At 60.1% G+C, this 16,335-nt stretch overlaps 1 protein-coding gene across 1 annotated transcript in view; it reads left to right on the top strand.

Moving 5' to 3' along the window:
- The window catches only part of SREBF1 (sterol regulatory element binding transcription factor 1), a 57,198-nt gene extending 40,863 nt beyond the window's left edge, over positions 1-16,335 (top strand). The window contains exons 2-19 of the mRNA XM_038762851.1: positions 1,157-1,612; positions 2,613-2,797; positions 4,530-4,667; positions 5,792-6,010; positions 6,703-6,817; positions 7,514-7,731; positions 8,156-8,342; positions 8,968-9,149; positions 9,343-9,604; positions 10,069-10,235; positions 10,646-10,814; positions 11,103-11,211; positions 12,110-12,216; positions 12,538-12,670; positions 13,504-13,666; positions 14,743-14,928; positions 15,314-15,425; positions 16,031-16,335. Of these exons, the coding sequence (XP_038618779.1) occupies positions 1,157-1,612; positions 2,613-2,797; positions 4,530-4,667; positions 5,792-6,010; positions 6,703-6,817; positions 7,514-7,731; positions 8,156-8,342; positions 8,968-9,149; positions 9,343-9,604; positions 10,069-10,235; positions 10,646-10,814; positions 11,103-11,211; positions 12,110-12,216; positions 12,538-12,670; positions 13,504-13,666; positions 14,743-14,928; positions 15,314-15,425; positions 16,031-16,254 (3,332 nt within the window). The 3' untranslated portion in view covers positions 16,255-16,335. The remainder of the gene's footprint in view (positions 1-1,156; positions 1,613-2,612; positions 2,798-4,529; positions 4,668-5,791; positions 6,011-6,702; positions 6,818-7,513; positions 7,732-8,155; positions 8,343-8,967; positions 9,150-9,342; positions 9,605-10,068; positions 10,236-10,645; positions 10,815-11,102; positions 11,212-12,109; positions 12,217-12,537; positions 12,671-13,503; positions 13,667-14,742; positions 14,929-15,313; positions 15,426-16,030) is intronic.

Consider the following 16,335-nt stretch of genomic DNA (forward strand, 5'->3'; position numbering starts at 1 on the left):
CTCCCGCTGGGGCCATGGAGGTCCCGTTCCTGGAAAGGCTTGGGGTGAGGCACATATCCAGAAGGAGCCCTTGGGGAGCAGAAACCTACCTCTCCTCCCCTGACTTAATAATAATAATTGGGGTATCTGTTAAGCTCTTAGTATGTTCCAGGCACCGTTCTAAGCATTGGGGTAGATACAGGATAGGTTGGACACAGTCCCTGTCCCATGTGGGGCTCACAGCCTTAATCCCCATTATGCAGATGAGAGAGCTGAGGCACAGAAATGTGAAGTGACTTGTCCGGGGTCACACAGCACACCAGTGGTGGAGCCGGGGTTAGAATCCAGGTCTTTCTGACTCCCAAGCCTGTGCTCTGTCCAATAGGCCACACTGCTCCTCTCCCACTACCATGTAGCCCACACGCTTGGCTCCTCTAATACCAACTTAATCACTGCCCCATGCCCTGGCCTCACCCCCTGTCCACTCATTCATTCAATTGTATTTATTGTATTTATTGAGCGCATACTGTACTTAGCGCTTGGGAGAGTACAGTACAACAATAAACAGACACATTCACATACTCCCTCCCCTCATCTGACAGACCTCAGCTCTCCCAATATGTCCCTTCCTCCAACAAGCCTGTCCCGGCGAATTCCCTGAATTTTATCAGATCACCTTTAGCATTCATGTACCGATTTAGGTCTGTCCTCCCACTTTTGATTCGAATAGTCACTTCGTTCACTCCATTTGTAGGCATTTTTGCCTGCCTCCCCCGTTCGAGGATGAATTCCTGGTGGGCAGGGAACATCTCGCTTCTTTCGTTGGACTTTCCCAGGTGCCTGGTAGAGTTTAATACAGTGTTTAGTGCTTCCTGCACGCAGATCACTGCGTGATCTAGCTAGCTCTCTTCCTCCCTTCAAGGCCCTACTGAGACAGGCGAGAACGAGGCACGGTGAGGAGATTAGCGGCAGAGGAGCCGAGGGTGTGGAGTATGCTCTCATACTCCCCCTCTAGACTGTAAGGTCTTGGTGGGCAGGGAATGTGTCTGTTATATTGTTTAATTGTATTCTTCCAAGCGCTTAGTACAGTGCTCCGCATACAGTAAGTGCTCAATAAATACGATTGACTGGCCGACTGACTCCTAAGCACTTAGCATGTCCTCCTGCTTCATTCCAGATATGTTACAGCTGATCAGTAACCAGGACAGCGACTTCCCGGGACTCTTCGACCTGCCCTACGGGGGCCCCAGCACCGCCATCCCGGATGCCAGGCCCTCGGAGGGAGCGTTTCCCTCACTAGGCTCCCCCCTCGATGGCTTCCTGGGTGAAGGCAAGGGGCCGTCCCCAGCCACGGCCAAGATGTACCAGCCTTCGCCACTGTCACTCCAGGACTTCCAGCCACCTCCATTGATGTCCAGGCCGGCCCTCAGCCAGTCCTCAGCCAAAGAGGAGCCCATGCAACTGGCGAGTCTTCAGCAGGCCCAGCAGCTGCCCCCGCCCCCGCAGCAACTCCCGCAGCTGCAGCCCCCGGGCATGCTCATCACCCAGAGCTACGCGGCGACTCCAGCCCAGCCTCAGTTCGCGTCTCCGGCCCTACTGAGCTACCAAGGCCAGAACGGCGGCTTTGCGGCTGGTGAGGGGGCGTCGGGGGAGGGCACGGGTGCAGGGGTCCTCACGGAGCTCACCAAGGTGCAGGGGTGGGGGCGACGGGCCCTTGGGAAGAAGCCTGCCCCCAAAGCCCGGCCCCAGGCTACTCCCCATTCAGGGAATAATAATACCGATAATAATAATAATAATAATAATAATAATGATAATAATGATGGCATTTGTTAAGCGCTTACTATGTGCAAAGCACTGTTCTAAGCGCTGGGGGGGATACAATGTGATCAAGTTGTCCCACGTAGGGCTCACAGTCTTAATCCCCATTTTTACAGATGAGGGAACTGAGGCTCAGAGAAGTGAAGTGACTTGCCCAAGGTCACACAGCAGACTTGTGGTGGAGTCGGGATTCGAACCCACGACCTCTGACTCCAAAGCCCGTGCTCTTTCCACTGAGCCACGCTGCTTCTCCTAATAGTATTTGTTAAGCGCTTGTTAAGCGCTTACTACGTGCACTGGGGTGGATACAAGCAAATCGAGTTGGACGCTGTCCCTGTCCCATGTGGGGCTCACAGTCTCAATCCCCATTTGGCAGATGAGGTAACTGAGGCCCAGAGAAGTGAAGTGACTTGCCCAAGGTCACATTGCAGACAAGTGATGGAGCCAGGGTTAGGTCCCCTGACCTTCTGACTCCCAAGCCTGTGCTCTATCCACTGCTTCTCCTGCTTCAGGGTGGGTCTGTCCCGGCAGTCCCCAAATCTGATTTGGAAGCCTGGTCAGGGGCACAATCAGTCAGTGGTGTTTATTGAGCACTTACTGTGTGCAGAGCACTGTACTAAGCACTTGGGAGTGTACAGTACAGCAGAATTAGGTTCTCTGCCCACACGGAGCTTACAGTCTAGAGGGCAAGGGGGGACGCCCCATTCCGGCCGCCACGGGGGTGTACTGCCGGTGGGTGGGAATTCTGCGATTTCTAATGTGCTGCTGGTTTTCCATCCCCTGTCTTTCCCTCTGTCCTTCCCTTTGGCCGGCAGCCTCCGGGAGCCCCCAGCAGCCGCTGCCCAACCTGCCGGTCTCCTCTCAGGGGGTCTCACCTCAGGGGGCCCCGCCCCCCGTCACCATCCAGACCCAGGTCCAGCACATCCCCCCCCAGCAGTTGCTGACGACCACCACCCCGGCACCCAGCCAGACCGTCACTTCCCAGATTCAGCAGGTTCCAGTAAGCTGGTGGCGGTGAAGGGTTGGGGATAATTCATTCATTCAGTCGTATTTATTGAGCGCTTACTGTGGGCAGAGCACTGTACTAAGCGCTTGGGAAGTACAAGTTGGCAACATATAGAGACGGTCCCTACCCAACAGTGGGCTCACAGTCTAGAAATCATAATAGTAAAAATAATAATAATGATGATGGCATTTATTAAGCGCTTACTACGTGCAAAGCACTGTTCTAAGCGCTGGGGAGGTTACAGAGTGATCAGGTTGCCCCACAGGGGGCTCACCGTCTTAATCCCCATTTTCCAGATGAGGCAACTGAGGCACCGAGAAGTTAAGTGACTTGTCGAAAGCCACACAGCTAACAATTGGCAGAGCCGGGATTGGAACCCATGACCTCTGACTCCAAAACCCGGGCTTTTTCCACTGAGCTACACTGCTTCTAGTGGGAGCGAGGGGGGGTGTTGTGTGTGTGTGCACGTGTACGTGCGTACGTGCATTGGCATGCATATAGTAATTGTGGTATTTGTTGAGTGCCTACTATGTGCCAGGCACTGTGTTAAGTGCCCCGGTGGATACAAGCAAATCAGGTTGGACATAGTCCCCGTCCCACATGGGGCTCATAGTCTCAATTCCCGTTTTACAGATGAGGGAACTGAGGCCCAGAGAAGTCCAGTGACTTGCCCAAGGTCACACAGCAAAGTGGCGGAGCCGGGATTAGAATGCAGGTCCTTCTGACTCTCATGCCCATGCTCTAACCGTTTGGCCACACTGCTTCTCTATGCATGTATCTAGGGGTGAGGGAGGGGAAGAATCAATCAATCAATCATATTTATTGAGCACTTACTGTGTGCAGAGCACTGTACTAAGCGCTTGGGAAGTACAAGCTGGCAACATATAGAGACAGTCCCTACCCAACAGTGGGCTCACATTCTAGAAGGGGGAGACAGAGAACGAAACCAAACATACTAACAAAATAAAATAAATAGAATAGATATGTACAAGTAAAATAAATAAATAAATAAATAAATAGAGTAATAAATATGTACAAACATATATACATATATACAGGTGCTGTGGGGAAGGGAAGGAGGTAAGTTGGGGGGATGGGGGGGCGAGGGGGAGAGGAAGGAAGGGGCTCAGTCTGGGAAGGCCTCCTGGAGGAGATTGAGCTCTCAGTAGGGCCTTGAAGGGAGGAAGAGAGCTAGCTTGGTGGATGGGCAGAGGGAGGGCATTCCAGGCCCGGGGGAGGACGTGGGCCGGGGGTTGATGGCAGGACTGGCGAGAACGAGGCACGGTGAGAAGATTAGCGGCAGAGAAGCGGAGGGTGCGGGCTGGGCTGGAGAAGTACAGAAGGGAGGTGAGTTAGGAGGGGGCGAGGTGATGGACAGCCTTATAGCCAAGGGTGAGGAGTTTCTGCCTGATGCGCAGGATGTAAATGGAGTCAGAATTTGAATCATCCAGGCTTCCTGGAAGCGCCAGATATGCCAGCTGAGGACCCCATCCTCCCAGCCCTGACTAGAGCTGAGCTAGGGTCTGGCTGAGCTGGGGGGTGTTCCCGGGAAGAAGGGGGGTCAGGGACAGCTTAGGAATCATTCCCTCTCCACAGCCCTCCTGGCAGGAGCCCCCAGGACCCCCACCTCCACAGAGGGGAGGGGCACGATCCCCGTGGAGGGAACCCCGGCTCCCTCTTTTCCCATCCCGTCCCCATCTCCCAACTCCGCTCCTCCCCCCCGCAGGTCCTCCTGCAGCCCCACTTCATCAAGGCCGACTCCCTGCTGCTGACGACCGTGAAGACCGACGTGGGGTCGGGGGTGAAGACATCCGGCATGACGTCTCTGGCCACCTCGACGGCCGTCCAGTCTGCTCCCTTGCAGGTAATGGGGCGGTGGGCCAGGAGGTTGGATTCGAGGGTCGACCAAGAAGTCTGCCCTCCTGGGTCCTCCCCTGGAGGCCAGTTGTTGCTCCTTGCCCTCAGCTTTGGCACTTTCATTCACTCCCTTCATTCATTCCCCCTCTAGACTGGAAGCTCGTTATAGACAGGGAACGTGCCTGCTAATTCTGTTGGATTGCACTCCCCCAAGCCTTTAGTACAGCGCTCTGCACACAGTAAGCGCTCAGTAAATACCATTGGTTCCCTCTGGACTGGCCATTCAGGGTGGGGGCGATGAAGGAGGGCCCAGCAAGTGGAATCAGGTTCCGAATCCTAAAACTAATCCCTTCACCCCCACAGAGGAGTAGGAGCCCTCTTTATTCACTCACTCATTCATTCACTCAATCAATCAATCGTATTTATTGAGTGCTTACTGTGTGCAGAGCACTGTACTAAGCGCTTGGGAAGTACAAGTTGGCAACATACAGAGACAGTCCCTACCCAACGGTGGGCTCACAGTCTAGAAGGGGGAGACAGAGAACAAAACCAAACATATTAACAAAATAAAATAAATAGAATAGATATGTACAAGTAAGATAAATAAATAAATAGAGTAATAAATATGTACAAACATTGTTATTATTATATTTCTTAAGCACTTACTATGTATATGTCAGTCGTTGGTCTAAGAGCTGAGGTGGATACAGAGCTCATCAGGTTGGACACCGTCCCTGTCCCACATGGGACCTCGCAGTCTAGGTAGGAGGAGGAACCGGTATTGAATCCCTATTTTACAGTGGAGGAAACTGAGGCACAGAGAAGTGAAGTGACTTGCCCATGAGCACGCAGTAAGAAATTGGCAGAGCTGGGTTAAGAACCCAGGTCCTGAGACACCCAGGCCCCGTGCTCTTTTCACTCATTCACTTGGTAGTATTTATTGAGCACCTGCTATTTGCAGAACAGTGTACTCGGCACTGAGGAGACCACAATAACTGCAAAAGATCGCTCCCTGCCCTCAAGGAGCATACAGTTTAGCCGGGGAATCAAGCAGACCTCAGTTGTTCACACTCTGAGAATCCCTGTCCCTCCAAGTGCTCACCATTTCTTCTCTCTCTGTCTCTCTCACAGACTCTGGTAAGCGGAGGCACCATTCTCGCCACGGTGCCGCTGATGGTGGATGCCGACAAACTGCCAATCAACCGGCTGGCCACCAGCGGGAAGACCCCCACGATGCAGAGCAAGGGGGAGAAGCGGACGGCCCACAATGCCATCGAGAAGCGCTATCGCTCCTCCATCAACGACAAGATCGTGGAGCTGAAGGACCTGGTGGTGGGCACGGAAGCCAAGGTACCCGTCCTGGGGTGGGAGCTGGAGAACGGGGGTGGCGCAGAAGGGGCCGGAGCCACCTGCTCATGGGGCCAGAGTGGGGGGTCCCTGGGGGAACATCTGGGGCCCACGATCGCCTGAAGGTAGCAGCCCCGGGATAGGCTTGGTTTCCATTTATTGAGCGCTTACTGTGTGCAAGAGCACTGTACTAAATGCTTGGGAGAGTACGATAGAACAGAGTTGGTAGACGTCCCCTGCCCACATTGAGCTCTTCGGTGTTCTTTGTTACAATCAGAACCCTTGGGTTGAGTCTGTCGGCTGCTCTGCTTCCAAGTCCTCGGAGTTTTTCACCTGGACCACGTTGAGCAGGCATCCTAACCACGGGGGGGTCTGGGGCATGGTCAGCTGAGGGCAGAGAGCCACAGAGTGGCCAGATAGTGGGTCAGTGAAAGAGCAGGGCCCAGACGCCAGGTCTCCTGACTTCCAGCCTTGTAGTGCACTAGCCGCTGTTCTGCCGGCTAGCCTAAAGCCTTTGGCCTTGGCCCCAGTGGCCCTCAAACTCAAACTCGGCCTGGTCACCCCTGCCTCCTCGGGATCTCCACAGGGCCCCCCCAGAAACCCCTTTCTGGGGCAGACTCCCAAGTAGGGTGGCCCTTTGCGTGGGCAGGAAAGGGCATCCCAGAGCCTGGGGCTCACCACGCGCTCCCTTCCAGCTGAACAAGTCGGCTATTTTGAGGAAGGCCATCGACTACATCCGCTTCCTGCAGCAGACCAACCAGAAACTGAAGCAGGAGAACTTGTCGCTTAAGATGGTGGCCCAGAAGAGCAGTGAGTTCTTCCGGCGCCCCTTCCTCTTGTCCTCCCTCTCCTCCCCTTCCCCCGACCCCCACCGGAGGATGCTGAGGTTGGGAGCATTAAAAGGAAGAGAAGCAGCTTGGCCTAGTGGAAAGAATGTGGGCCTAGGAATCAGAGGACCGGGGTTCTAATTCTGGCTCCGCCACATAGCTGCTTTGTGACTTTGGCCAAGGTCACTTCTCTGTGCCTCAGTACCCTCACCCGTAAAATGGGGATTCAATGCCTGTTCTCCGCCCTACTTAGACTGTAAGCCTCATGTGAGATCAGATGATCTTGTATCTACCCCAGCACTTGGTTCGTTGCTTGGAGTATAGTAAGTGCTTAAATGCTGTTATTATTATTATTATTATTATTATTATTATTATTATTATAAATGAGCCACCAACTCTGGAAAGAAAAGCCACCATTTCTGAGGCGAGAAAAGGCCCTCTTGCCCCCAGCCGTCCCCCGTGCCCCAGACTCCCTCCCCCTTGCCTCCCACCCTACTCCCAAGACCCTGCTCAAATCTCAAAATGGAGGAGGAGGGAAGAAAGCTTCCTCAGTCCTTTACAATCCTGAGAGGACACCACTGGGCAGGGAGAGATGGAGTCCCCTCCCTCACCCCTCGCCCCCTCACACTCTGCTCCTGGTAGCCACAGTGCTTCTCCTCACCCTCCTGCTCTGCCACAGAATCCCTCAAAGACTTGGTATCCTGCGGAAGCGGCGGGGGCACGGATGTGGCCATGGATGGTGGCATCAAGCTGGAGGTGATGGACGCCCTGACGCCACCCCCCTCGGATGCGGACTCCCCCTCCCACAGCAGCCCCCTCTCGCTATGCAGCGGTGGAGGTGGCAGCAGCAGTGGCAGCGACTCTGAGCCCGATAGCCCCCTCTTCGAAGACACGAAGGTCAGAGAGGCTCCCTCGCAAACCCGGGGGGCACCCCTCTGCCTCCTGAGGGGAGTGGGAATCGAGTGGGAGGGGAGGGAGGAGGGAGAGCTCCCATCCCTTCCCTAGCCTTGGCAAGGCACCCCTGTTCATTCATTCATTCATTCAGTCGTATTTATTGAGCCCTTACTGTATGCAGAGCACTGTACTAAGCGCTTGGGAAGTACAAGTTGGCAACATACAGAGACGGTCCCTACCCAACAACCGGGCTTTCCCTCAGCCCAGGTGATGGAACAAATGTTCCCCTGGCTGGGCATGGATCTTAGCCCACTTTCGGACCCCCGCTGTGGCCCCAGGCTAGCCCCGGTCTCCCCCCGGCTCTGCGACCCAGCCCCAATCTCCCCGGCCTGGCTCCCATCTCCCCTTGGCTGTCTGTGGTCTCCAGGTGAAGCCGGCGCAGCTGGTTTCCCCCTTGGGCATGCTGGACCGCTCCCGCCTGGCCCTCTGCACCTTCGTCTTTCTGTGCCTCTCCTTCAACCCGCTGGCTTCTCTGCTGGGTGGAGCTGGCCCCCGGGCCCCTGCCGCTGCTCCCCAACGGCCTGGCCGGAGTGTCCTGACCACCGACGCCAGAGGTAGGCAGAGCGTGCCCCGCACTGCTCCGGTCCAGTTGCCCGGGAGCTGAGGGAAAGGGTTTCCGTCCTGGCTGTCCGGGAGCTGAGGGAGAGACTCGAGTGAGAGGGTTCCCAGCCCGGCTTCCTGGGAGCTGAGGGAGAGCATTCCTGGCCTAGGAGCTGAGGGAGACGGTTCTCGACCCAGCTGCCAGGAAGCTGAGGGACAGGATTCCTGGCCCAGTTGCCCAGCAGCTGAGGGAGAGAGTTCCCCCGACAGCCAACCTACCTGTGTGGCTCAGCTTGGCACCAGGGACACAGAGTTGACGCAGGGAGAGCGAGCATAGGTGCGGTGGGCTGGCCCTTGGAAAGCAGTGCTCTGGCACTCAGCTGGCCTCCTGGGAGCTCTGAGGAGGCTGGCCCGGCACCCCATTTTCCTGCTCCATATCCCCCGGATGGCTAGTTCAGAGCAGCGGGGACTGGGAGTGGCTGGAAGGGAAGCTGTGGTCAGCCAGACCGTGGGCTGTGCCTGGGCAGGACTGGGCAGCCAGCAGTGGGGCGGGCAGGGCGGTGGGTGGAGAGAGAGGGGAAACCCCCAGAAGGGGCCAACTGGTGTGGTGCTCACATCCTGAGGCCTCTGCCTGCCCAGATGCCTCAGGCTGGGGGCAGTGCCTCCTGCCCACCCTGCTCTTCTGGCTGCTTAACATGCTGGTTGTCTTGGGCGCCTCTGTCCGGCTCTTCATCTACGGCGAACCGGTCACCCGGCCTCACTCGGAGTCCTCGGTCCTCTTCTGGAGGCACCGCAAGCAGGCCGACCTGGACCTGGCCCGGGTAAGCCAGGGGCGGGAACCACTCGGCCTCTTCCCCCTGCCCTCGCCCCGAGGGATGTGGGGAGCCGAACTGGCTCTGAGGAGGGAGAGCCGTGGGATGGCCGCGGTGAGGGCACGGGAGGCCGGGGGCCTCGACGCTTCGGCCACGTCGCCGGGAGCCAGCTGAGCTGGTGGGTCTGGCCTCCGTTCCCCAGGGGGACTTCGCCCAGGCAGCCCAGAACCTGTGGATGGCCCTGAAGGCGCTGGGCCGGCCCCTCCCCACCTCCCACCTGGACCTGGTCTGCAGCCTCCTCTGGAACCTCATCCGCCACGTGCTGCAACGCCTCTGGGTGGGCCGCTGGCTGGCCGGCCGGGCCGGGGGCTTCCGGCGGGACCGCGAGCTGAAAGCCCACGTGCGGACCAGCTGCCGGGACGCCGCCCTGGTCTACCACAAGCTGCACCAGCTGCAGATGACGGGTCTGTGTGGCAGGGGAGGGACGGTCGGGAGCGGGGGGCGGGGCGGGGGCGAGAGCCAGCCGGAGTAGGGCCGGGTAGGGTGGGGCGGTGGGGAGGCACAGGGTGGGGATCTGCCCAGTCACGATCACGTGGTCCCCTGCTCCTCTGGGGGAATTCTGTGCCATTGGCTTCCGTCCCACCTCCCCTGAGCCTCCTGGTCCCCCATCCCGTCTCCTGCTTGGCTCTGCCCAAGATCACCCGCGATCCTCGCCGGCCTCAGTGAGCCTGCTTCATCCCTCACTTCAGAGCTGCCCCCCGGCCTCCTGGCGAATGTGGGTGGGCGCATGAGTCTTCCCCACCCTCCCATCTCTGGTGCCACCGGCAGGAGCAACCCCCTCAACCTGAGAGGAAGCCGGCAGGCCGCGGCCACCCCCTTCCTCGGCCCTCCCTACGCGGGGCTGACGCCCACTGCCCCGACCCCTCAGGGAAGCACACCGGTGGACACCTCTCTGCCGTCAGCCTGGCCCTGAGCGCCGTCAACCTGGCGGAGTGCGCCGGGGCCACCGTCTCCGTGGCGACCCTGGCCGAGGTCTACGTGGCGGCCGCCCTGCGCATCAAGACCAGCCTTCCCCGCGGCCTCCACTTCCTGGCGGTTCGTGAGCCTTCCCCGCGGCTCCCCAGCGGGAGGGGGGTGGCCCAGTTCCGGGGGAGTCCCCTCCCCGTGGGCCCCGGATCCCCGCTGCCCCGGGGTCGGGCCAGGCTCCCACAGCCCTCCACGACGTGCTCCCCGGCCCCCGGCCAACACCTCCCTACGCGACGTCCGGGGTTTTCCAGCAGCCTGTACCAGTCACCCCCTGGTTTTGCAGTGGTGCTCCGGGCCCGGACTGCTTCCTTTTGCAGGGACCTTCCCCTCCCGGGAGCAATGGACCCCTCCCCCTCCTCCCCAGCGGACCTGCCCTCCCGCCCCATCCTGTGCCACCCCTGCTCGGGCTGGGTGGGCTTGTCCAAATGACTCCTTTCTTCTGTGCCGTGCGTCTCCTCCTCCTTCCCGTGATCCCGCAGCGCTTCTTCCTGAGCAGCGCCCGGCAGGTGTGCCTGGCCCAGAGCGGCTCCGTGCCCCCGGCCCTGCAGTGGCTCTGCCACCCTGTGGGCCACCGCTTCTTTGTGGACGGCGACTGGTCATTGAGGGCCGCCCTGAAGGAGAGCCTCTACAGCTCCTCCGGAAATCCAGGTGGCCAAGCTCCTCACCTGCCCCCGCACTGTCCTTCGCTTTTCCTTCTGGGTCTGTGGAGGTCGGTGATGGACCTGAGGAAGGGTGGCTTCCCATCGTCTCCACTCTGGGCCCCACCAGGCCTCACCTCCCCTCCTTGTCCCCAACCACCTCATCCTCACCCTGAGCCAGTCGGGCCGGATCCCGTGGGGAGAACTGATGAAGTTGGGGAGGGGGTGGACCCCCATTTGCGGAGGGGCATTGGGGGGCCAGAAGCTAATGACATTTCTCCCCCTTCCACCGGCCCAGTGGATCCCCTCGCTCAGGTGACCCAGCTGTTCCGGGAGCACCTCCTGGAGCGAGCTCTGGGCTGCGTGGCTCAGCCCAAGCAGACCGTGGACGCGGCCGACGGCCACAGGTGAACGAGGGACCCCAGGCCCCTGCTCCCTGGGACCCCAACTTTCCACCTGGAGGACCCCGCATACCTGCTTTCTGTGACCTCAGAACCCTGCTCCCCATGACCCCGGACCCCAGTCCCCCGCTTGCCATGACCCTGAACCGCTGCCCCGGGGGACCTCAGTGTGGCTCGGTGGAAAGATCACGGGCTTGGGAGTCAGAGATCTTGCATTCTAGTCCTGGGTCTGCCACTTGTCAGCTGTGTGACTTTGGTCAAATCACTTAACTTCTCTGGGCCTCAGTTACCTCATCTGTAAAATGGGGATTAAGACTGTGAGCCCCACGTGGGACAACCTGACTATCTTGTATCTACCCGAGTGCTTAGAACAGTACTTGTCACATAGTAAGCGCCTAACAAATAACATCATTATTATTATTATTATTATTACCCCGGCTCCCCACTCCCTGCCACCCCCGACTGCTGCCCTGGGGGACCATGTCCTCCTGCTCCCCACCACCCCGGATTGCTGCCCTGGGGCCTGGGACCCTTTCAGCTCCCTCACCTACCCCAGGTGTGTCAGAGGGCCAGGGCTGGGCCGAGCCTACCGGGATTTTTATTGGGCCACTTTCTTGCCTGGTGTCGTCCGCACAGCTCCATCGCCCAACCCCTTTCTCTGGGCTCACGACTGAGACTCCTTCCTGCAGTTCTCCCTGTCCCTTCCCTGCCATGCCTTGCCCAGGGAGGACCCCAGAGAGTTTCCTGCTCAGATGTCTCTGGCTCCCTGCACTGAACAAGCAGCAATGAAAGGCTTTGGCCCACCTCCCCTGAATGGGTCTGGGGGTGAAGCCCCAGGCTTTAGACCCCCTTCCGCTCCCTGTCTCCACGGACTCCTCCACGTGGTCTCTTCCGATCCGGACAGGGAGTTCTCGGACGCCCTGGAATACCTCCAATTGCTGAACGGCTGCTCGGACGCCACTGGGGCCCCTGACCACAGCCCCTCCATCGGCCCCAGCTCCTCCTCTGCCGGTCAGTCCCTCCCTCCCCCTCCCTTGGACTCAGGGTCAGACTGGGCCCGGCTGGGTTGTGGGAGGGCCAGGTGCCAAAGGTGACCCCTGGGATGGGGGATGAGGGGGTCCCGTCCAGGTCGAGGGGCAGGAGGATGTGGAGAGCCCCGACCCCCCACAGCCTCACTCACCCACGCGGCTCCAGACCCTTGCTAGGTGTGCCGAGGCAGCCGTTCTCCCAACCGTGGCTTCCTCTGCCATGCCTCACCTGGTGCCGTCCCCCAGCCTGAGCCGTGCCCCGGCCTGGTGCCGCCTGGCCTGGCCCTACCCTCGTCTCTCCCAGGTGCCGACCAGGTGGCCAAGTGGTGGGCGTCGCTGGTCACTGTGGTGATCCACTGGCTGCAGCGGGACGAGGAGGCGGCCGGACGGCTCTACTCCCTGGTGGAGCACATGCCCAAGAGCCTGCAGGCTTCCGAGTGAGTGTGCGGATCGGCCCCTGCGGGAGCGATGCGGGACTGAGGGGTCTGGGGGGGAGTGGTCCCGGGGGGAGCTGACCCCGGGGGAGCGGCCGAGGGGGCGTGGGGAGCTCGTCCCGGCCTTCGGCCTTGAGGAGGGAAGACTCGTGCTCTGTCTGTGCTGGTCACGGATTGGTTTATTCACCGAATTCGGTGTTTATGCCAACCCATCCTCTCAACTAATATATCGTCACTAGCTTCTGTGCTCCGTCCCCAATGGCTCCCAGCCCCACCTCCAATTGCTCCTGTCTCCCACCCCTTATGGCTCCCACCCCCCAAGGGCTATGAGCTGGCCGAGGGCGGGCCTGGGGTCTTGTCCCTCTGTAGTGCGTCGCTTGGTAGCTGGCACAGAAGATACTGCTGTTGTTGCCAATGGGCCCTGCCCCGCCCCTGCCTGCGGTCAGTCAATCAATCAATCGTATTTATTGAGCGCTTACTGTGTGCAGAGCACTGTACTAAGCGCTTGGGAAGTACAAGTTGGCAACATATAGAGACAGTCCCTACCCAACAGTGGGCTCACAGTCTAACGGGGGAGACAGAGAACAAAACCGAACATACTAACAAAATAAAATAAATAGAATAGGTATGTACAAGTAAAATAAATAAATAGAGTAATAAATATGTACAAACATATATACATATATAGAGGTGCTGTGGGGAAGGGAAGGAGGTAAGATGGGGGGGATGGAGGGGGGACGAGGGTCCCCACCACTAATCCTCTGTGGGTGACCGCCACTGCCTTGACTCTCCTCCCTTACCCCCCCGTCCGTCTGTCCTTCCGCCCACCCCCTCAGGAAACCCCTGCCCTGGGCGGCGCTGCACTCCTTCCGAGCCGTGCGGGCCCTGCTGACCAAGGACGGCGGCCCTGCCAGCCTGGCGCACTGTGACAAGGCCAGCGGATACCTGCGCGAAAGCCTCACCGGGGCCACCTCCCCAGCCTACGGCCACATCGACAAGGTCGGTTCCTCTGCCCTGATGTGATGCAAGGTTGGGACGCAGGAGCAAGTGTGGGGGCAATAATAATGATGGCATTTATTAAGCGCTTACTATGTGCAAAGCACTGTTCTAAGCGCTGGAGAGGTTACAAGGTGATCGGGTTGTCCCACGGGGGGCTCACAGTCTTCATCCTCGTTTTACAGATGAGGTAACTGAGGCCCAGAGAAATGAAGTGACTTGCCTAAAGTCACACAGCTGACAATTGGCAGAGCCAGGATTTGAACCCATGTCCTCTGACTCCAAAGCCCGGGCTCTTTCCACTGAGCCATGCTGCTCGGTGGATGGGATGCGGGGCTGGTTTGGGACACGGGGGCAGGGGTGGGGACGGAATGCCGGACTGTCACGTGGGGCTGGGATGCGGGAGTGAGGCCAGGACGTGGGATTGGGGCACGGCACGGGGCTGAAGCGAGGGACTGAGGTGCGGGGATGGGACACCGGGCTGGGCGGTGGGGGTGGGATTGGGGTGTGGGGCAGGGTCGAGAAGTGGGGCTGGGATGGTGGATAGGGTCTGGACGGTGTATGGGAGGAGCAGAGGCTCTCGCCATGGACTGGGGGAGGTCCAGAGGGGCTGGCTGGGCGGCAGAGGGGGCTTCTTCCTGCAGCCAGCTGGCGGCTTGTCTGTGACAAGGGAGACCGACCAGCCCTGGGCCGGCAGCTGAGGGAAGGGGGATCGTGGGTGGGGACTCTCACCCTCCCCAGAGCTCCCTCTGACCCTGTGCTGGAGGAGGAGGGCGGTGGGTAGATGGGCAGACCCTCCCCACGGGGCCTGGATGCGCCGCCCAGAGAGGCCTCGTGCTCCCCGAGCCGCAGCGGCTGCCGCTGTGGTGCATTGTAGTTGCATTGCATGTGTCTGACCAGAGTGCAATGCCCCTGCAGTGCAATACAGAGCCAGCCCCCGGCGACCCGCCTGCCCCCGGCCCCTGAGCCGGCTGCCGGGCCCCAGGCCCCAGAGACCCGGCTTGGGAGAGTGCGCCCTGGGCCCGCCCCGACGCCCACGGGCCTTGTGCCCTGACGCGCCCACCTTTTCCCCCTTGCAGGCGGTCCAGCTCCTCCTCTGTGACCTGCTGCTGGTGACCAGGACCAGCCTGTGGCGACAGCAGCAGCCGGGGGGACCGCCCCTGGGCTGCGGGCACCTGGCCTCGCCCCTGGAGCTGCGGGGCTTCCAGCAGGACCTGAGCAGCCTGCGCCGCCTGGCCCAGTCCTTCCGGCCGGCCATGCGCAGGGTGAGTGCCACCCCGCCCGCCTCGCCTCACCTCACCTCACCATGGGTGCCCATGGACCCTTCCCTCAACCAGGCAATCAATCGGTGCTGTTTATTGAGGGCTTCCTGTTTGCAGAACACTCTCTGTGCCAAGTGCTCGGGAGGGCACAACACAACACAGTTGGTAGACGTGATCCCTGCCCTCTGTGACCTGAGTCTAGCGGACTCTTCTTTCCTGACCCACCTCCATCCCACCCCCCTCCTGGCAACGTCTGCCCAGGACGCTGGCAGGAGCCATTCCCCCCATCCCGCCCCCTCATCCCGTCCCATCGTTGTCCTAGCCATACCCGCGCAGGGCCCTGGCCGGGGCCGGATTTCGCCGCTGTAACGGGCGTCCGTCTCCGCAGGTATTTGTGCACGAAGCCACGGCCAGGTTGATGGCCGGCGCCAGCCCCACCCGCACCCACCAGCTCTTGGACCGCAGCCTGCGCAGAAGAACCGCCCCGACCCACAAAGGAGGTGGGTGAGAGGGGCTCCGGGGGCGCTGGGGTGGGGGGGACCCTGGGGCCGGGGAAGCAGGGCTGTAATTGTCAGGGCCGAGGGCTCTGGCTGGGGAAACGGAGCCGTGAGTTGTGGGGCTGGGGAGGTGGGATGGGGGTTTGGGGGCCCTTCAGTTGGTTCAGTTCGGGGGCCCTCCCAAGCCACCCTACCCCCTCCAGCAGCCCTGCCCTGCCCCATCCCGTCTACCCCTCCCCTTCCAACCCACCTAGCCCAGCCCAAACATCAGGAGTGACGAGAGGGAGGGAAGAAGGAAGGATGGAGGGAAAGAAGGAAGGAAAAGGAAAAGAAAGAAAGGATGGGCCAGGCAGAGGAAGCCGGTCCTCACCCTTCTTTTCATGCTTCTCCCTCCCCAGCACTATTCTGATGGTTTGGTGGCTGGCTTCTTCCTGAGAAGTAACTTCCCTCCCCGATATCCGAGCCCCATCTAGGGGAGGCTGGCCTTGCCACCCCCCGCTCACTCCGCCGCTCATCTTTCCACTCACCCCTGGGCCCACCCCTCTGGGTGTCCCTCTCCCCGCCAAGGGCCGGGGGCCGGGACCACCTTAGCTCCCTTTGGTTTTCAGCGGGCGAGCTGGAGGCGCGGCCCACGGAGCGGGAGCACGCGGAGGCCTTGCTGCTGGCCTGCTGCTACCTGCCCCCGTCCTTCCTGTCGGCCCCGGGGCAGCGCGTGGGCATGCTGGCCGAGGCCGCCCGCACCCTGGAGAAGCTGGGCGACAGGCGCCTGCTGCAGGACTGCCAGCAGATGATCATCAAGCTGGGCAGCGGCACCACGGGCACCTCGGGCTAGCTGGGCCGGCCGGGGCCCGCGCCATCCCCGGACCCTCCGCCCCCGCTCCCCCCTCCCAGCCACCCTGAGGCGGCCAGTCGG

This window comes from Tachyglossus aculeatus, chromosome 21 (genome assembly GCF_015852505.1).
Source record: "Tachyglossus aculeatus isolate mTacAcu1 chromosome 21, mTacAcu1.pri, whole genome shotgun sequence".
NCBI lineage: Eukaryota > Metazoa > Chordata > Mammalia > Monotremata > Tachyglossidae > Tachyglossus > Tachyglossus aculeatus.